This window comes from Mastigoproctus giganteus, chromosome 6 (assembly GCF_048544385.1).
Source record: "Mastigoproctus giganteus isolate SK-2022 chromosome 6, ASM4854438v1, whole genome shotgun sequence".
In the NCBI taxonomy this organism is placed as follows: domain Eukaryota; kingdom Metazoa; phylum Arthropoda; class Arachnida; order Uropygi; family Thelyphonidae; genus Mastigoproctus; species Mastigoproctus giganteus.
Window position 1 is genome coordinate 142819772 of NC_143580.1, and position 22754 is coordinate 142842525.

The 22754-nt window shown below is 36.7% G+C and overlaps 1 protein-coding gene across 1 annotated transcript in view; it reads right to left on the minus strand.

Moving 5' to 3' along the window:
* LOC150084629 (RNA polymerase II-associated factor 1 homolog) overlaps positions 1-22754 on the minus strand; it is a 358003-nt gene that overhangs the window by 235917 nt on the left and 99332 nt on the right. Inside the window, exon 5 of the mRNA XM_090376517.1 lies at positions 17418-17519. Within this exon, the coding sequence (XP_090232643.1) occupies positions 17418-17519 (102 nt within the window). The remainder of the gene's footprint in view (positions 1-17417; positions 17520-22754) is intronic.

A 22754-nucleotide genomic window follows, 5' to 3' on the forward strand; every position in this document is an offset into this window, starting at 1 on the left:
CCAGGAGAATACTTGCACAGAGAAACCAAAATAAAAAACTAGGTTTGTTCCTTTACCAGTGGTAAAAATTTGATACTTTTAATTGTATTTCATTTGCTAAGCAGTGTGATGGGCTGCAAAAATTTGCCATGAAACATGGCCATAACACAAGGAAGAACAATCTCCAAAGGCAGAAATGAAGAAACTTTTATAAGTAAAACAGCTCTGACTGAAATTAAAGTTACTGCTGGTAAATTTTTTAACAATGGCCCAATGGAATACACAACAGAAGAACAAAATATAAAACCTAGGTATCCTTTTATGCTGTTGGTAAAAACCTAACACATTTTGATAATATAGGCTAGAAATTAAGTTCTGTGAAACACAGCCATAATTGGAAATTTTTAAGGCATATCAACATATAAAATTACAGGGGAAAAATTATTGTAAGTGTTTCATTCCCCGCACCAAAGGGAAACTTTTATAATTGCATGAGTAGAAGTGCTAGAAGAACGAAATGCCACTTTTCTTTTTTTTTTTTTTAAATAGATTGCAAGTATTAAACAAAAAATGATACTCAATCTTTAGAAGGTACATAGAATTACACTTAATAAACAATGTAGCACTTATTTCATTGGACAGCTTATATAATTCAGCTGTATGACTGTTATAGTAACAAAAACAAAACATTGACAAAGATTTCACATTTTCGTTGTTGAGAATTTCTTAAGAATACTAAATTTTTTTATAATCTTCCAATATAAAATTATTTTTTTCCATGCAGCACATTCATTGTCAAATTGAGCATGTAAATCTGGTGACTTGAAGCTGCACATACCTGCAGTGGGAAAATCATGGGTGATCATTAGTATCATTATCATTTTCAGTCAATCACCATTCATTATCATCATTAATATCATTAGTGACAATTGTATTTTTTTTTTTTCCCCAGTGGTGTAAACAAAATTGATTACAACATTTTGCATCAATAAGAGTTACTGTTATGTGAATTCCCTGGGATTCTGCACACAATTCTTGGAGAAGAACAAAAATGTACAATTTCAAGGTACCATATACTGTATAATGATACTATATGCAGTAGTAAATTTTTGTTATAGCTCCATTTCAATTTCACTATGACGTTTGCTGGTAGTTGGTTCAACAGTCTTTCTGAATTAGACACAAGCTATGCACAAGTCTTGGGACCCAACTCAATTCAGGCTTAAAAATAAATTAACTTTACTTTTCTTATTCAAGAAGAGTTTAGTTTTATTGGAGATTCCACTGCCAGAGAAACCGATATTTTTTGTTGTTAGGTAAACCCCAGGGTCCACATCTGGTGAGTATGGGCTTGGCACACCCAAAGTCCTGAGCTGGATATCATCGTTCTTCTCTTTCTTGGTGATTCACTTCTACTTCTCTCTCTCTCTCTTACTCTCTCGGAGTAATTCAGAAAAAAAAATTTTTTTTTTATTTTTGCTTCGGGCTTCCTTGCACCATATGGCTAATAATAATAATATTATTATTATTAAATGGGACTAATGATATTATATATAAATGAACTGATGATTTCTTGGATAAATGCGAGATGCAATCAAGAAGTTCTAGTTCTGAACAAATATTTAAGAAGTGATAAAGCTTGCCAGCTATTTGAATGGATCTCCTTCAACTTAGTTTATTGATTCTGAAATTACTGTAAGCATTCTCCATAAGCTTCTTTTGGAATAGTTAATATTTCCTGTGTTGCATTATGAATCTACTCAATTACTGCAGGCTTTTCAAGGGGATTTTAAGCAGGGGGCGAAGGAATCACATTGAGCTAAATCTATTGAATATGGCAGAGGACCACAGTAATGGTTCACAATAAATTCTTAAATGGAAAACACCAAGTGTTCACGTGCACTGTCATGATGAAAGCACCAGTTATTCCCTGAATCCAATACTACTGCATTTTCTATGAACAACTTTTTAACAATGTGTGTTCAAATTTGTAATGAACAATGCCCTGTGAGTCAAAAATTATAACAAGCATCACATCAAAATTACTTTCGTGTGCCTTGGAGAAGATGGGATCTTCTACTGGGAGGACTGGTCCTTTGTTTCCAGGTCATAACCATACACCCACGATCATCATCTAGTAATGATAGAAGAAACAAAGTATGGGTTGGCAGCAGCATGGTGACGAAGATACTGACAGAAACAACTTGCTGCTCTGTGTTCATCAGCAAGGATGCAAGGCACAAACTTGGCTGAACTATGTTGCACTCACTATGTTCCTCTGTTAAAATTAATTTACATGTTCCATAAGAACATGCCAATTTCACCAGCAACTTTGTGGATAGTTAAACATCAATCACCCTTGATTACATCACAAACACGAGTGATTAAATCAATGGTTTCTGAAGATAAAGGGCAGCTGGAGCAAGGATCATCTTCATTAGCATTAGTAGAGGCATATGATGCAAGAAAGCAAGCTTATGCAGCATCAGTCAAAAAAAAAAAAAAAAAAAAAAAACTTGCTCCCATTTCACTCCTCTGTTCGTTCAAAATACCTGTCCAGCTCAGCCTTAAATTTATTTAGGCTATCAACTTCCACAACAAAAGATGGAAGTCTGTTCCACTAATCAATTACCTGCTGGCTAAAGGCAAACTTCCACATATCTATCCAACAACTGTGTTTCCACAATTTCAATTTATGCCCTTTCAGGTGATTATTCTGAGCAAGAGGAAGAATCCCATCAGCACTGAGCATGCTCCAACCATTCAAGGCTTTATACACCCCTATCAGATCACCTCGCTGGTGCCTAGTCTCCAAACACTGTAATTTGCAAAACTTAAGCCTTTCTTCATAAGAGCAACCCTTTGTTCCATTCACTAATCTTGATCCCCTTCTCTGTACTCGTTCCAGCAGCTCTACAGCCTTCTTGAAATGAGACCTCCAGACTTGTATACAGTACTCAAGGTGCAGCCTGACCACTGCCTTATACAAGGGAATAATCACCTCCTTATCCCTGCTAGAAAAATTCCTGTATATTGTTAGCAAGACACTATGAGCTACTCTTGCAGACCGTCTGCACTGCTCAGAGAACTTCATATCTGCCTGCACGATTACCCCCAGATCCTTTTCATTCTCTACCACTGTCAGTGTAGTACCACAGAGTTGATACATTGCTCTGGGGTTACTGTTTCCCATATGTAGTACTTTACATTTGTCAATTTTAAACTTCATTTGTCATCTCTCAGCCCATCTGCTCAATCTTTCCAGATCCTGTTGCAGCAGCATAGTGTCAGTAGTGTCCTTGACAGCCCTGCCAACCTTTGTATCGTCTGCAAACTTGGACATTAAGCTTGATATACCATCATCAATATCATTTATAAATACAGAAAACAATAATGGACCCAATACTGAACCCTGAGGGACTCCACTAATAACATTAGTCCACGATGAGTCCATTGATTACCACTCTCTGTCTTCTCCCTCTCAACCACCCCTTTATCCATAGCAGCAATTTGCCTCCAATGGCACACTGCTCCAATTTGTGCAACAGTATCAAAAGCTTTTCTAAGATCCAAGTATATAATATCAAAGTTATTTCCTGCATACAGTTCTTTTGTGACTGCATCATAGTATCCAATCAAATTGGTCAGGCAAGACTTCCCCTTAACAAAACCATGCTGTGTCTGAGCTATAACTGAAGTCTTGTCTAGATGATCCTGCAGTGCTTCTTTAACCAGTGCCTCCATTAATTTTCCAGGAACAGAAGTTAAACTAACAGGTCTATAATTACTTGTGTCCCCCTTTGATCCTCCTTTGTGAATTGGGGTCACATTTGCACATCTCCAGTCCATGGGTACTTCCTCTGGGTCCAAGGAAGCTCTCATAATTATGGCTAAGGGTTTGCTTACTTCCTTTGCTGCCTTCTTTAATATAACTGGATAGATCCCATCCACCCCAGGTGCCTTTCTTGTATTTATCTTCAACAATTTCTCCTCCACTTTACTCTCAGTTATCACAAGATTATCTAGCTTACTGCCAGATTTGAATACACCTCTGGCATTTGCCTCACTGAATAACTCCTCATGTGCGAATGTCGATGCAAAATATTCATTTAGTTTGTTAGCTACCTGAGCAGGATCATCAACAGTTGAACCATCGACAACCAGTGGACCAATCTGATTCATCCCCTTTCTGCTACAGTTTACATAAGTAAAGAACTCTTTGCTGTTTTTCTTTGCATCCTTTGCCAAAGATTTCTCGTAATCTGCCTATCTATCATAGGCTTCTGTGTCACATGTTAATTTATATGTATCCCATGCATTTTTCTTCTCTGCCATATGTCTCATTAGTTCATCTGACATCCATTTAGGCCTAAACCTTGAACAATATTTCTTAGTCGGTATGTAAAGCCTAGTAGCTTTCAAGGACAGGCAGCCCTCTTTAAACTATGTGAACCATTAAAGTCTTCAAATGACATACATCTCCAATTCTAAATTGTTTGCACAAAAATAAGAAATTTACAGAATTTTTTTAAATTTTGATTTTATTAATATTAGTATTGGAAATATAATATCAAGTAAGGCATAATGAAGCAATTTGTTAAAGCAGTGAATAAGGATGGCAAATGCTTTAAGTACCTTTGCAGTAAATTTCATGGTTTATCTGATGCTAAATTCAGGAGGGTATGTTCATTGGTCCCCAAATTAGAAAATTAGTTTTAGACAGTCAGTTTGAAACTACAATGACTGATGTTGAAAGGGAAGCCTAGATTGCTTTTAAAAGTGTAATGGAAAACTTTCTAGGAAATCATAAATCACAGGATTTTGAGAAAATTGTTCAAAATATGCTCGAAAAGCTTCGCAATTTAGGTTGCAATATGAGCATCAAAATTCACTTTTTGCATGCTCATCTTGATTTTTCCCCCAAAAATCTTGCACAGATGAGTGAAGAACAAGGGGAGAGATTCCACCATCAGGACATAAAGGAAATGGAGCAGAAGTACCAGGGAAGGTGGAATACAAGCATGATGGCCAACTACTGCTGATTTTTAAAAAGAGAGAAATCTGGCACTGTACATAAAAGAAAAACGATTAAACGTTCTTTTCAAACAAAGAGACAAAGGTCTGATTAATGAAAGTTTCAAAATTTTGATTAATACTTGTTAGTATTTACGTATTTTTTGATATATGAAAATGTAATCCTATCAATTTGTCATTACTAATAGAATAAAGTTATATACTTTCGTAAAAAACAATACTTTTTTATTTCTTAAATTGTTGTTATTTTGGTTTTTAGGAGCATTAGCAACTAAGGCCATATTGCTCCAGGATATGCGGTGGTCATTCCCTGACCTTTCCGCATCCTCCGTATTTGATGGTCACAGGCTCGAACCTCAGTCTAATCAAGAAGCGTGTGCTACGCACTGCTGCTCCTGACCACGTGGCTACGGAGGCGCCTTCTTAAATTGTGATGTATCTGGATGTGATAGAAAAAAATCAATGTCATATTTGAAATCACAGCAACATATTTCAGCAGTAGGCCCTATTGAAATTCAAACCCCAGTGAACAAACTTAAATTTGTAAACTAGTGTTATCAGCCGCTCAGAAAATCACTCAGAAATCGCTATAGTCACTCACTTTGCACTCAGGGCCGTAATAATCAGCACAAGAATAGTTGGTCTGAAGTGTGTCTAAAGTAACATCAGGAGTTGCCAATAAAATGAGTGAATTTGATTTCCTTGAGAAAATTAACACTGACATAACAGAACTAAAAGAAACTTAGTATCACCCAGAAACAGGGGACAATGTTTCACTGTAGCATGTATAACATATTTAGAAAAGAAAGACAAGACAAGACAAAGAGGGGTGTAGGGGTCATGCTTTTCACCAAAAGCAATCTGACTACAACTAAAGCATGTCCAGATTCAGAACCTATCCAGGCCAGCATAGGTATGTAGAGGTAGAATCTGTGGCAGAGATGGTAGGAAGGAAAGGGAAACAGACCAAGGGTATATTACAAACTAGAAGGCTGTGAAGAATATAATGAGATCCAATATAAGCAGATTGAATGAGTGAGTGCCTTGTTGTAGGCAACTGTAATTTGATCCTCAGTGATTGGGGTAATGAGTTAGGAGGGAACTCACCATGGGAAGAAAGTTTTTAAATCAATTAAATGATTGCTATTTATATCAGGCCAAATCATAAATTTGTTGAGCTACTAGAAGTATCATTAAATGCAATTCAAGCTAATTTTAAAGCATTATTCTTATGGGATGTTGTTGTTGAGTTTAACGATATGGCTGCTAGGGCCATATTGTTGTAGTTGTTGTTGTTATTTGGTTTTTAGGAGCATTAGCAACTAAGGCCATATTGCTCCAGGGATATGCGGTGGTCATTCCCTGACCTTTCCGCATCCTCCGTATTTGATGGTCACGGGCTCGAACCTCAGTCTAATCAAGAAGCGTGTGCTACGCACTGCTGCTCCTGCCCACCTGGCTACGGAGGTGCCAGGGCCATATTGTGTCTTTCTAATGATGAATATGAAATATTAGGTTAATTGTGATAACTATATTTTATGATATATTCCTATACGATTTAGGAAAATAAATAGTTCTTTTTCATTAGAATCATCTCCCAGAATCTGTAATAAATTTATTGATGACTGTGTATTAGCTATTGATTTAAAGGTGTTTAAGCAGATATTTTGAAAGTGGGAACAGTCCACTAACAAATGGCGAATGGTCAGTTGTACTTGACATGATGTACATTGGGGAGTGCTGTCATTAGTTAATAGATACAGGTGAGTGAGGTGAGTATGCCCAATCCTTAGCCTTCCTAAAATTATTTCATCTCGCTTGTTTTTTCGGAAACTGGAGAGCCACAGCTTTGGTTCCGGTTTTATTTGGTAGAGTTTATTTCCTGGATAACCATTCCACATTAATGACCAGCTGTTATAACATGCTTTATAGATAATCTGTTCGTAATCTGTACATGGAACTTGAAAAGTTTGCGAAATAGTGGTTTCTGGTTGCGCCATGATCTGCTCTTTCATTGCCAGCTATTCCAGAATGTCCTGGGATCCAGCAGAATGCCACAGTTTGGTTCAATTCCTTACAGGCAAGCAACTTAGAATGAATCTGTTTTATTACAGGTTGAGAGGAGTTGGTATTACTGCTTATGGACACCGAGCGAATCAGTGCATATTAAAGCAGATGGAATTAGTCATTCAATAATGTGATCCAGAGCTAAGTTTATAGCATAGAGCTTGGCAGTGAAGATATTACATTCTATTGACAATGAGACAGAAGTGCTGAATGACGGGAAGATTGCAGCAGCACCTACTTGGGTCTCGGTTTTTGATCCATCTGTATAGATTTCACATGCATTTGAATTAGAAAGAGTGTAATTTGCACGTAATTGTGCGATATTGGAAGGAGACAAAGTGTTCTTTCCCCACTGTTGAAAGTAGTCATCATATATTGCACAGATATTTTTCCAGGGTGGATCTGGTGTTTTGTCCTGAAATATATTGCTGATTTCTAAATTCCATGATTGAGCCAGTTCCTTAAATCTAAGTGAAGCAGGTCGGTTTTCATTAGGTTTACTGATGTAAAATGACTCGCATTCAGTATTGTAGAGACATCTCCAACAAGGATGAGAGGGCAGAATAAGATTTTTGCCCTGTGCTTTGAGAGTCGCTCTAGGTTCATGAGCTTCAATGTAAAGGCTCTGAACCGGGGAGGTTCTGAATGCACCTAGAGCGACTCTCAAAGCACAGTGCTCAATGGTGTTTAGTCGTTCTAAAGTACCTTTCCTCGCTGAATCATATACTGGAGAACCATAGTCCAAGTGAGACCTGATGAGAGCTCTATAAAGATGGATGAGGGTATGATGATCAGCGCCCCATGACATGGTTGACACACACACCGGAGGATGTTTAATTTCTTCAAGCAGCTGGTTCGAAGATAGGCCACATGTGCTTGAAAGTTCAGTTTCCTGTCTAGTATCAGACCAAGGAAACGGACATTGTGAGCAAGAGGAACTGGCACGTTATTTATCTTTAGCTCTGGATCAGGATGAAGTGACTGAAGTTTGCAGAAATGAGTGGTGGTGGTTTTCTGTTCAGCGAGATTATATCCATTTCGTAAGGTCCAGGACTGAATTCTTGTTAAAGCAATTTGTAACTGTCTTTCGATAGTATTCATGCTTTGCGATTGGTAGGATATGGTGAGATTGTCAGCATACATGTATACTCCAATCGTTTTTGTAAGTTCTTAGAAAATATTGTTCATCCTAATCGCAAATAGGGGTAGACTCAATATGAAACCCTGTGGGACACCCTCTTCTTGAATGTGAGATGTTGACAGCATGTTTTTTATCGGACCCAAAATGTACGCAATTTTAAAAAGTTCTGAATTATTAAAGGGAGATGTCAGATGACCTCTCACCCCCAATTGATGCATATCTTTAATAATACCATAACGCCAAGTGGTGTCATATGCTTTATGAATATCCAGGTTGACCATCACTAGATGTTGCCTTCTGACGAAGGCATTACGAATGTTGCACTCAATTTTTACAAGTACATCTAGGGTGGACCTGTTTTTATGGAAGCCATATTCAGAGATTTTCAGAGTCTAGAATCCAGGTGAGTGTCTTATGTACCATCCTTTCAAAGATTTTGCCCAAACAGCTTGCCAAAGATATTGGTCTGTAATTCTCAACTAGAGAAGGATCTTAGCCTGGTTTTGGAATAGCACAAATATAGGAATGACGCCATGACAGAGGATATGTATTTTCTGATGTTTGTTTGTTTGTTATTTTGGTTTTTAGGAGCATTAGCAACTAAGGCCATATTGCTCCGGGATATGCGGTGGTCATTCCCTGACCTTTCCGCATCCTCCGTATTTGGTGGTGATGGGCTCAAACCTCGGTTTAATCAAGAAGCGTGTGCTACGCACTGCTGCTCCTTCCCACCTGGCTATGGAGGCACCTGTATTTTCTGAGAAGATCCAGTTATAAAAGAGTAATAGTATGCCGAGATCAGCTTCACACAGATGCTTCAGCATACTGTAGTGAATGCCATCTGGTCCTGCTGCGCTGTTTGGAGATTTGCTCAAAGATTCTCTCAGTTCAGATAGAGTAAACATTATACGGAAGTGAAAGTCTAGTTGCGAAATTAAATTTATGACGTTCTAAATCAGTTTTACTGCATTGAAAGGAGATCACATAAGAGGAACAGGCAGAAATGTTATAAAAAGATTCGGCTAAAGCATTTGGAATGTCAGTAGGAGAGGACAAGTCCTGCCCATTGCATTGTATTATCGGAGATTGCAGTAGTAGAAATTTCCCATTGAGAGCTTGAATTTTTTTCCAAATGATTCAAGTGTCAGTATTTTTGTTAATAGCTGAGGTGAATTTAATCCAGGAGTCACGTTTTGCTGTCTTCCTAATTTGTCTTGCTTTGGGTCTGAGTTTTTTGTACATAATTAGGTTGGCGGTAGTTGGAAATTTGCAAAACTGGTTCCAGGCACGGTTTTTTTCTCGTTTCGCTTTAGAGCATTCTTCTTTCCACCACTGATTTTGGTGTACATGCTTGAGCTGATCAGATTTTGGAATGGAAATTTCTGCTGCAGATAATATATGGCTTGTAATGTGATAAGTAACATCATCAATATATTTCTGTTGTACATATAGTTTGTCAAGTAGGACACAAGTTGAATAGTTTTTCCAGTCTGATTTATGAAAGTTCCAAGAAATACGGCCTTTGGGACATGACACCATCTGTGTTTGAATTGAACTGATGATAGGAAAATGGTCACTGTGGAATGGATCATTTAGCACTAACCATTCCATGCTTGAAAAAAGAGATGCTGAACATATGGATAAGTCTACGGCTGATGTAGTACCTATAGATAGTTGGATATGAGTTGAACAGACAGAATTTAACAGAGTCAAGTTATGATTATCCAAGAATATTTCTATTAATTGGCCTCTCCTATCCATGGTGGAAGATCCCCAAAATGGATGGTGACCGTTGAAATCATCGAGTAAACAGACTGGAGGTGGCAGTTGTGTGATAAGATTTTCAAGTTCAGTCTGGGAAGAAGGATAATTTGCTGGGATATAAATGGATGCAAGTGTTAACGATATTTCCATTGCTATCCGAACCGCTACAATTTCTAAAGAGGTTTTTAGTTGGAGATGTCTTGACGGTATTTTAGTTTTGATAAGAACAGCCACCCCACCACGAGCAGGGGTTTCAGAATCCCTGTCTCGCCTAAACATAGTATAATTTTTAATTTTCAGAGAAACCTGTGGTGATAAAAAGGTTTCCTGTAAACATACACCTATTGCTTTAGTTTGTATGAGTAAATCATTCAAGTCATCTATATTACTGCATACCTCTACAGTTCCATTGAAGGAATTTATTCAGTTGTTGGATTTATTTGAGGAAGATTGATCTGACTGTTTTTACTGAGAAGGTTTCAGTCTGCTTAGTTTTGATTTTTCATTTCTGGGAAAGGTTGGGTGTCCTGTATCCATGATATCATTAGCATGTAACTCTGGTACTGTCTTCATCCTCTGACTGAACCTCCATTTCCATGTTGCTAATGCGTGGTTTCACTTTCTTCTGGTGGTGGTGGTAGTAGTAGTGGCATGCGATGCAAGAAAGCAAGTGTATGAGCTTATGCAGCCTCAGCCAAAGAAAAAAAAAAAAAAAAAAATCACACCATTCCCTCAAATGCCCGTCCAGTTCCTCCTTAAGTTTATTTAACCTATCAACTTCCACAACGACAGATGGAAGTTTGTTCCAGCAATTAACCACCCGCTGGCTAAAGACAAATTTCCACACATCTACTCTAGATCTGTCTTTTCTTAATTTGAATTTATGCCCCCTTAGGTTCGTAATCTGAACAAGTGGAACGATCCCATCAGAATTCAGTGTGCTCAACCCATTCAAGGTCTTATACACCTCAATCAGATCACCGCGCAGGTGCCTAGTCTCCAGCCACTGCAATTTGCAGAACTTAAGCCTCTCTTGGTAAGAGGATCCCTTCATTCCCCTCACCAATCTTGTTGCCCTTCTCTGTACACGCTCAAGCAAATCTACATCCTTCCTAAAATGAGGCCTCCAGACCTGTACGCAGTACTCAAGGCGTGGCCTGACCACTGCCTTATACAGAGGGACAATCACCTCCTTTTCCCTGCTAACAAAATTCCTGTATATCATTGACAAAACCCCATGACCTGCCCTGGCACCTGTCTACATTGCTCAGAAAACTTCATATCTGACTGCACAATTACTCCCAGGCATTTTCTACCACATTAAGTGTAGTACCACACAGTTGGTACGTTTCTCTGGGATTACTTCTATCCATATGCAGTACTTTGCATTTGTCAAGGTTAAACTTCAGTTGCCAATTCTTAGCCCATCTGCCCAAATTATCTAGATCCTGTTGCAGTAGCACACTGCCATTACTGTCATTAACAACCCTGCCAACCTTTGTATCATCTGCAAACTTCGACACTAAGCCTGATATACCTTCATCAATATCATTGATAAATATACAAAACAACAGAGGACCCAACAACGAACCCTGTGGGACTCCACTAATAACATTAGTCCACGAAGAGCAGCACCCATTAATTACCACCCTCTGCCTTCTTCCACTCAACCATCCTTTTATCCATTGTAGTAACTTACCCTTAATACAATTCTGCTCCAATTTGTACAATAGTCTTCCATGCGCAACAGTGTCAAAAGCTTTCCTGAAATCCAAATATATGATATCAAAATTATTTTTTTGCATCCAGTTCCTTTGTAACCACATCATAATATCCTATCAAATTTGTCAGACAAGACTTTCCCTTAACAAACCCATGCTGTGTCTGAATTATTGCTGCGGTCTTGTCTAGGAATGCGTCTTTAACCAGTGACACCATTATTTTACCCGAAGCAGAAGTTAAACTGTCTGTAATTACTCGTGTCACCCTTTGATCCCTCTTTGTGAACTGGGCATACATTTGCACACCTCCAGTCCGTGGGGACCTCCCCTGAGTCCAAGGATGCTCTCATAATTATGGCTAAGGGTCTGCTTTGTTGCTTTGCCGCCGCCTCCTTTAATATAACCGGATAGATCCCATCCACCCCAGGTGCTTTTCTTACGTTTAACTTCAACAATTTCTCTTCCACTTTGCTCTCAGTTATTACAAAATCATTAAGTATCTTGCTACAATTTGATAACCTTATGTTTAACTTCAACAATTTTCCTCCACTGTGCTCTCGGTTTTCAATAGTAGCTGATTTTGTTGTTTCGGGCAAGGTTGAGATAGCATCAGTTGGGATGCTGATTGGGGTGTTGCTGGTCTCGTTGACCGTAGTTTTCTTATTGTAAGTTAGCATAGTTTTGGCCCAGGTGGCAAAGGAAATATTCGGTTCGATGGAGACATCTGTTTGGGTTGCAGTTGAGTGGCTATTTTTGGTGACCGATGCATATGATCAGCTAAACATGGTTAGCATTATTTGCTTTCTTGATTTATGCTCCACTTTATACTTCTGGATTTTTTTCCTTGTTTTCCAAAGGTCACACGCTTTAGAAAATGCAGGATGGCTTCCTTTACAGTTTGGGCAAGTGTGAGTGGAAGCTGTACAGTCTCCTTGGAGCCGCAAATAGGGCACACAGCATCACCTCAGCATGCCATCTGAGAATGGCCGTACTTCTGGCACTTAAAGCAGCGAATGGGATTCAGGATGTAAGGTCGAATCTTGCAGTTTAAGTTAGTTAGTTAGTTATTTATTTTTGGTTTTTAGGAGCAGCGATGGATATGCATCGCAATTCATTGCTGCTCCTTTTAGCCCTGGAAGAGGGAATTCCTTCTCCCAGGTTACCGACCCCGCCACATGGGAGCAGGAGCAGTGCCAACCAGTGGCCAAGCGATCAGCAGAAGAGGAGAGCAGTACAAGCGGTGAAGCAGTGACATTGTTCAGCGAGGGAAGCAGTAACGTTGCGAGAGGTGGAGGGATTATTAAAGCACTAGTACTCGTCCTAGGAAAATCGCACTAGAAAGATCACTTGGCACTCGGGGCCTTCCTACGGGAGATTGTCATAATTGAAATGTACATTATTTGAAATATATTATGTTTATATACAAAGGGTACTAGGAAAGTTTTGCAATACAGCTTTGTTTATTTAATTTTTTCAAAGTAATTTCCTCTACATTCAATACACCTCTCCATCCTCCGAAACCAATCTTTAAACCAGTTCTGCCAAGTTTCACTAGGGAATAAAGCACACTCGTTGTCCCAAGCCCGTAGAAGGTCCTCATCACTGGAAAACCCGCCTCCCTTTTAGCTTCATTTTCACATGCGGGAACAGTGCAAAGTCGCAGGGAGCAAGGTCTGGACTGTAGGGAAGGTGCTCGAGAAGTTTCAGTCCTTTCGTGGTCAAATATTCGGTGCAGGCTTTGGCGCGGTGAGCTGGAGCATTATCGTGATGGAGGTACCAGGTGTCCATTCTTGACTTTGGCCGCAGGTTCTTCATAGATCCAATGACTTTAGGCAGGCATTGTTCAGTATACCACTTAGCTGTGACTGTCTTCTGCGTGTCCAAAACGACACGTTCCACAATTCCACTCGATTTGAAAAATACAGCTATCATTTTCTTCTTTACAGATCGGGATTTTCTGACAATTACGGGTGTGTCGTCATCATCAAAGACCCAAACTTTGTTTTGAGCCTTGGTCAGCAGATCGTAATAGTACAGCCAAGTCTCGTCACCTGTCACGATGTTGTTCACATACCGAGATTGTCCCTTATCAAACTTTTTTAACATCTCCCGGCACCAAGTCACACGTCGTGTCATTTGCTCTTCAGTCAGTTGATGCGGCACCCAGAGAGAACAAAGTTTCTTCACGTGCAAATGATCTTGCAGAATCGAACGAATTGCTGGTGCATTTAGGCCCAAAGTATCCTCTATCTGTTGGTAGGTCACTCGCCTGTTTTCGTCAAGCATTTTCCTCACAGCAGTAACGTTTTCCTCCGTAACTGACGTTCGTGGCCTTCCCGGCCTCTCAGAATCCTCCAGAGTGAAATTTCCCCTTTGGAATTCTCTATACCACCTGAATATCGTTGTACGATGTGGACAATCATCATCTAGTGCAAGAGTCATTTCTTCTAAGCACTAGTCTATGGTTAAACCACGCACGAAATTATACCGCAAAACTGTCCTTATCTCATTTCGTGACCACGATGCCATCGCAAGCACTTGACACTCTCACTACTAATGAATAACTGAGCCCATCGACTTGGCGCGGCGGCTACTATGCACGTATGAACATGTCTCAACATGCAGCAACAAGCAGCTTCCTGTGATTCATTGTTGCGTCATAATGCAAAACTTTCCTAGTACCCTTTGTATTACGTGTTCACACTTAAGTTTGAATAAGTCAGATTAAATATCTAGAATAAATTGGAGAGAGAAAACCCCTAAAGTATTCCATGAAGCCAGCTTGGCCCTGGGCAAAAGTCGAAAATGCCAAACTTTCTCTGGTCTACAACAGAAATCAAACCCAACTCCCATAAAGAGAGAGGTGGCAAAGCAACATGATCACTATATTGACATTAGTACAGGCATACCTCGATTAACGAATAGGATGTGTTCCACGAAATTACTTCGTTAAGCGAAACTTCGTTTTCAGAGGTAAAAATACTATGGCCAGAATAGGGATATGTTTCTACGTAAAGAAAATGAAAAGCTTTTTTTCGAACAAAGAAAATTTTATTAAATAAACAGTCAACTTACATACAAAGTGAAATCACATTTTAAAATATGAGTCTAAAGTTGATTGTTTATGCTTTTTTCTCTTTCATTTAACAATTGCCTATACGGAGTTATTGCATTTAACACTGATCACTTAACAATAAATCAGGATCATTTTCACTAAAAAATTTTTTTAATTTTTCAATATCATTTAAGCACCTTTTTATCTTTGGTTGTTAACACTTTTTCGGCAGGAACTTCTTTAACTTCGTCTTCATTATCTTTGTCTTCGTTGCTAACAAGCTTTTCTAAATCTTCACTGAAAAACCATGATCTTCTGCATTCAATAAATTTCTAACGTCCTCTTCATCGACATTTTCAAAACCTATTGATTGAGCCATCTGGATAACTTCATTTCTAATTTTTTGGATGTTATTTTCTTCTTCTAGTACAACTTCTGGCCATATTTTGTGCCAAACTCCGTTTAAGCATTTCTTAGTGACTTCTTTCCAAGAACTATCAATGTTTTCAATTACGTTTTTAATGGTGTAATTTTTCCAAAAAGTTTTAACCGTCATTTCCTCTTTATCCTCTAGTTCAGTTAAATTGCTTAATGTTTGACGCAGATAATAAGCTTTAAATTATGTTATTACTCCCTGATCCAATGGTTGAATCAGGGAAGTTGTGTTTGCTGGAAGAAACACAACTTTGACAGGAATGCATGTGTCCAACGTGTTAAGATCAGTAGGAGGTCCCGGAGCATTGTCTAACAACAAAAGAGCTTTTTCTTCAGAGTTGTTTTTTTGACAATACCGTTTTACTTCAGGACAAAAGTAGTTAACAAACCAATCAGTAAATAACTCCTTGGTAACCCACGCTTTTCTCTTTGCTTTCCATATTACATGTAAATTCATTTTTATGTTACTTTTTAAAGCCCTTGGATTTTCTGAATGGTAAACTAATAACAATTTTAATTTATAATCGCCAGAGGCATTTGATCCAAAGAGTAACGTTAAACGGACTTTGGCTGCTTTGAACCCAGCAGATGATTTTTCTTCAATAGAAATGAAGCTTTTTGTTGGTAGCCGTTTCCAGAACAAACCACTTTCGTCAACATTGAACACCAAATTTGGTGGAAAATTTTCATGTTTAATTATTTCCTTTAGTTTTTCTAGAAACGTATTTGCAGCTTCTCCTGTTAATTTCATACTATGAATCCTGGCCCGTTTTTTAAATTTCTCGAACCAACCACGAGAAGCCCCAAAAGTTTCCGTAATTTCTTCAGTTTGTTTAGATTTCAGGTGATTAAACAAAAATAATGCTTTTTCTTGAATTACCATTTGACTTAAAGGCATATGACGCTGTGACATATCATCTATCCACAAACTTAACATTTTCTCCTTTTTTTTCTAAAATTGGATTCCTTAAGCAAGTTAATTTTGCCGCTGTAACATCTGTACAATTCTGAGCAGACTGTTTTATTTTTTCTGATTGCCTTAGTATAGTTGTTAAAGTTGGTTACGCTAATCCTAAAGAATGTGCCACATCGGATTTTCTTTCGCCGCTTTCAACAAGTTGTACGATATTTAGTTTAGTTTCCAAAGAAATTGCTTTTCTTTTCTTTGATTCTGACATTTTAACTAAAACAAACAAAAATATTTCTATTAAAATTTACAAATTCTACGTTATGTAATGCTATCAAAGAACCTACGTCAATTATTGCAATGCACCACACTAAAACGTCAATCATATAAAGGAAATGGAGGACAGTTAAAAATCACAATCTGGCATACCAAGAAGACGGATCGTTGCAATGCACCACACTGAAACACACCCTGTGAAGTGTAAACTACAACTAAATTAGGCAAATGACGTGCAGAACTGTTATAATAGACACACCCACAGCTCGGGAGCACTCGGAAGTACGTAACGAGTCGCCATCAGTCACCAATCGGATGATTGTTGGGCGTTGGCCTTAAATTGGAATATTTTTTTATGTTAAATGGGGCTTGAAATTGCGGACTTCGTTATATCGAAGCTTCGTTATCAGAGGTAACGTTAACCAAGGTATGACTGTATTTCACTTTTTTATTCAATCAAAGTGCAACCTAGTTTGCAATAATCTAATTAAAATGCAAATAAGATATCACTGGAATAAAATTTTATTCAAAGTGAATGCACAATTTAATTATAACTGTTATATAAAATGTGTTAGAAGTTGCTCATGTAGACATGTTTCCATTCTTTTTGGTAGGCTCCATGCAAATCTACAAAGAATATGTTCATTAGGGATGTGAATACAGTTTCTAATGTTTTGCTTTGTCATATTTGATACATGCCTGTTTGGATATTTCTATTACTGAATGTCTCTTAGTATTTCTGAAAAGATCTGGATAAAAGAAATGTTCCAAATTAAACATATGATCTCAAGGAAACCTGCTATGCACACTAATAAATGCTGTGCTGCTCCTCAAATACTACAACAATCATGATAAAACTGCCTTCCGCCACCTCTCCAAAAATATCACTCTATTTAATGACATCACATGCTGTTGCCACATTTACCATATGCAAATTAACCAATGAACAGATAACCCAGTATGTAAAAGAATTCATTTACAAGATCACAAATGTAATAACCAACCATAATCATTATAATTACATTTATTATCACTTACTTTGTCTCTGTTTTTTCACTGCTGTGACCATATCTACTGAACTCAGTAGATATATACTCTGTTTTCTTCAACCATGGAACAGTTTTGTTATGATGACGAGACCTATTTAAATTCAATAAATAATTATAAATTCACTCAATAAATATTTATAATTCAATAAATAATTACATCACTGTGCATGATTTTTGAAAATTATAAACTAATAGAACTAATAGCTGTTTTTAACTCAGTTTTTTTACACTGATTTCAGGAATGTTATTTGTTTTTTTCTATCACATACCATATTTTTCACAAATTACTTAAATTGATGTCATGAGTTGTATTATTGAATGTATTCAGTTAGGAGTAAATGATGGGAATTCATAATCCGAATCCTCATATGATGGCAACACAGTTAAGTAGTCCACAAGTAAAGACAAGGTATCACAGAATTTGTAAAAAATGTGTATTGTGCTTATTTTGAAGTGAAATTTGGTGACCAGGATAAACAATAGGCTCCACATAAAGTCAGCTGAACCTGTGAGGTTGTGGTAAAATGGTAAAGAGAAGTATATATCTCATAAACCATGTGGAGTTACTAATATATTTTATTTAAGCATTAGCCTAAACTAATATACATTGGGTAATGTTTCAGGTATCTTGCCGATACCCATCATCAGACCGTGCTGTCTGGGAAACAAAGATAAAGATTACAAATTAGATTTTTCATTGATTTGGTCACAATTTAACTAAGTATCAGTTCTAAGATTGTTGTTGGGAACTTTTTGGGGTACAACAAGATTCCAGACTACAAGAATACAAGAATATAGTTGAAAATATGTTGGCATACTTTAAGAGCTGGGCTGCAACATGAGTGTCAAAATACATATTTTACACTCTCACACTGACTACTTCCCAGAAAATCTAGGAAATGTTAGTGAAGAACAGGGTCAGAGGTTTCACAAGGACATTACAGACATGGAGATGACGTATCAGGGGAGGTGGAATGTCAACATGATGGCTGACTATTGCTGGATGCTGAAGAGAATCGCAAAGTAGAAGGGTCTGCAAGAAAATCAAAAGAACGAAAATTTAACCCATCACAGATCAGGTTTTAAAATGAGGCGAGCATTTAGTGGACTTTTTACCACACTGCCCTTTTTAATAGTGTTATCAACATTATTTAAATATAAAAGTCTGGTTAAAAATTGAATTTTCTTATAATTTTAGTATACAAATTCTGCAAAAATTAATAATTTGTGAAAAATCAAATTTTCTTTTGGGATTTCTGAAGAAACCTCACATGATGGAAACAAAAAGAGGTAATTTTTGAAATCAGCATTAGAAAATAATTCAGAAATGCCCTTTTCTGAGAAAATATCAGCGAATTTTCTTCAAAATGAAGAGTAGTGTTATTCAATTATTTATTAAATAATTATTTTGAATAGTCATTACTTTGAAATAATGATTATTCTCTAAGCACTTTTAATTTCATTTTTTTGCAAGAAGATGACTCACTTTAAATGATGCTACAGTTACTGCTTTAGATTGTAAATTAGGTGTCATGAAGAAATTTTGTTGCGTGAATAATCCGGATTTAAGTTCTTCTAATTTATTTTGTCTAAGATTCGGCGGAACATCCGATTGGTATTTACCATGGAGTGCGTTGAAGTGCCTTTCTAAATTTCCTTTTTTTTGGGTATAGCCACGGAAGCATTGCAAATCAAACAACAACATTTTTCTTTTATCATTACAAAAAAAGTATTCTAGTTCCCACTCTTGATGAAAATGATACATTTTGCTCTTTTTCGTAGTATTCATTTTAGATCAAGGGATATTAAATTAGTGCATAAGTACTGTCCAGTTATTAATATTAAGTAAGCTGAATAAGAATTCGACACATACACTATACTCTCCACAACATAATTACGTGAATTTTCACTAGACAAGCCTAGCTGCTGCGCGGCGACAAGAGTAGTCACGTGGTTCAACGGATTTGTAATAAGCGTATGCAGTGGGGTGCATAATAATAATAATAACATTTACATTTTGACTAATCTATTTTTTTATATATGTTTAAAATTCATCGTGATCGACTTGTTGGTCACCCCTGGTATATTAAATTGCTACAGAATAGCATAATGCATATCCCGAACTTGATAGCGTAAAGTATAATGTAAAGCTAGATAGCGTAATACGTAGCACTGTATTAAGATACTGTTAGCTTAGTATAGTATTATTAATTAATCAATAAAATTTTTTATTAGTCTTATTAAATTTTGTTGTTAATTAAATTGTACTTAAATGGAAGCATGACCCAGACTAGAGCAGCAAAGCAATGCGCAAGTATATGCAATTATCTGAAGTCTAGTCATCACTCAGTACAGTGTTAGATTTTAGAGTGTTCGATACAATGTAAAGCAGTTACATTTTCAAAGAGTTAATAATGGTGGATAAGAATGAAAAAGGAACAACGTGTGGATGCAGTACGAAGACTACAAAGGTAAGAAAAAGACTAAGTTTGAAAATTAAATTAGATGTTTTGAAGCGAATTGATTCCAGTCTGTGAGAAGTTTGTAGCCAAAGCAATGACAGGGCATCTTAACGGATTCATCGCATTGTGCCAAAAGGATGGTGAATTACCAGATTTTTTGAGTTACCCTGTATCATCCACAAGCAAGTATTAGCCAGCAAAATATTAAATTCTAAGTGTTAGCTTACAAAATTGTGAATTCCATCAGAGGACAATCTCTTCAAAGGGGACTTTTCAAAATGTAACTCGATGAAAATGTACCAGATCTAATATTACACACAGATGTGAGGTGGCTGAGTCGGAGTAAGTTTCTAGAGATTTCGAAACTTGATGAATGAAATTTAAAAAAAATTGTTGATCAAAGGGGAGATGATTATCAGCAGCTACAAGATACTGAGTGGTTGTGTGGTCTGGCTTTTTGGCAGATTTTACCAAGTAAATTAAGTGATCTGAATTTGGAATTACAAGGAAAAAATAAAAAATGTGGGTGGCATGATTAGTAATATTTCTATATATAAATATCAATTTTTGGCAATAGCTAAGGATCTCAAAGAAAAAAAAAAGTTCTATCATTTTGCAAATATGCAAGTTCATTTGCAAAAATATCCTGTTTTTGAATTTAATAGTGAGAAATGTTTCTGAAATTGAGGAAGTTGTGGATGACTTTGAAACAATTGAGGACATTGTTCAATTTATTTCTTATCCATTTAATGTCGACTAAGATACGAAAAAAATTGAAGGGAAAAAAAAAAAAAAAAAACCGCTGAGATTTTTAACATGGAGAAAATATTACTTGAAAATGAAATTATTACATTGCAAAACGATATCTTCCTAAAAGCCAGATCATCAGAAAAAGTACACCGAGAAAAGTACCCAAATGTAAAAAAATGTAGTGAACTTTTAAATTCCTGTTTTGTTTCCACATACTATGTGAATCGGCCTTTTCGTATTTGAAAAATAAATAAATAAATAAATCGCTCTATTCTTACGGACTTGCATACAGAAGGTTCTTTACAGTTGGCCTCATCACAGTATATTCCCGATTTTGAAAGCTTAGCAGATGACATAAAGACACAAACATCGCATAAATTAAAAAATTTATGCGATGTTTAAATACGTATGAATTAAAAACAAGAATTTGAATTCTGAATTGTATTTAAATTTAAAGAACATTTTTCAATATGTGTTGATTAACTTTTTTAACCATGTGCAATGAAATCCTTGAGATGGCAGATGACGGCACATTTTGAAGAAAAAAAGTAGATCACATCACAAATTAAGTTGGCCACCCTGTAATATACTATAACAATGGCAGAAAGTTATGAACAGAAGTCTACAGACACTAAGTATTATACTCAATATCCCAATATAATTGGTATTTATAACAAACTGGGATTGGAACCAAAAGTTCTACACATATACATCAGATAATTCAACAAAATACATATATAGTTCAATAAAATTACTCGGGGATGAGAGTATCCGTATGCTAGTCAAAGAATTTTCAGCTCCAAGAAATGATGTATGAAGGATTTTGCCGTTTTATTGACCTAATTGCCATATTAAATCATACTCTATAAGTAGTTATATAGTCCTAGTCAAGCTCATTGTTTTATTATTTTTTTTTTATTTAGCTAGGTTACTAATTACAGTAAAGGTCCGAAAATCCGGACTGCTTGGGGACTGGGTCGATCCGGATTTTTGGATTTTCTGGATTCCCAGACAGATTCAAATTTAAGATGGAATAAAGAAGAGATGACCAGGTAAATTTTGACAGTTTATTCATTAGCAAATAAAGCATGCTTCATTTATTGAAATGAGCAGTTTTAAAGAAAAATAAAGTCAACACCTAACAAAGATGTAAACAAAAATTTTCACCACAAAAAAAGAAGAAAAAGTGTGTAACGCTGAAATCGTGTTTAAAAATGAACAATGTAAAAGAAAAATACAGTATATAAATGAAAGCAGAAGATACATAATATTTTATATAAATTAATTATTTGTTTTAGTTTTATTACCAAAACATTTTCATATAAAATACAAAGTTCGAAAAACAAACAAATATTTATTCATTCTTTTCCGCAATTTCTGTTGCGTCTGTTGCACTGCTTGTGGATGGAACACTTGCAGCTTCTACTCTATCTGCTGCACTGCTTGGTGCTTCTATTGCTTTCTTTAAATACTTTCGTATATCATCTTGTGTACGACTTTGTAATTTCTTTGTGATAAAATTATTATGCACCATATGCGCATGCATGATGTCCTGAAGACTGAAGCTATGGTTCTGTTCCATAAATTTAATAACTGTTTCAACAGTTATTGCAGTAGCCCAAGATTCTTCTGAATAATTCTCTTCTATCTTATCAGGAGTTATAATGCTTTGAATAATTTCTTGATCAGTGAAACAGCAGTGACTGCTGTTTGTTTGTTTGTTATTTGGTTTTTAGGAGCATTAGCAACTAAGGCCATATTGCTCCAGGCATATGAGGTGGTCATTCCCTGACCTTTCCACATCCTCCGTATTTGGTGGTCACGGGCTCAAACCCCGGTCTAATCAAGAAGCGTGTGCTGCGCACTGATGCTTCTTCTGCCCACCTGGCTATGGAGGCGCTGAAAGTCACTGCAACTTCAACATCATCTTCAATACATATTCACTCTTCTTCTACGTCATCAGCATTAAAGTTTGCATAGAGGTTGTCTTCTGTACATAATTTAACAGTTTCCATCAGTTCTTTCACTTTAGGTGCCTTCAGCTTTATGTGAAATCCTTCAAAATCTTCATTTCGATCAGATTGTAGATCTGCAAACATCACTTTCGGCCATAA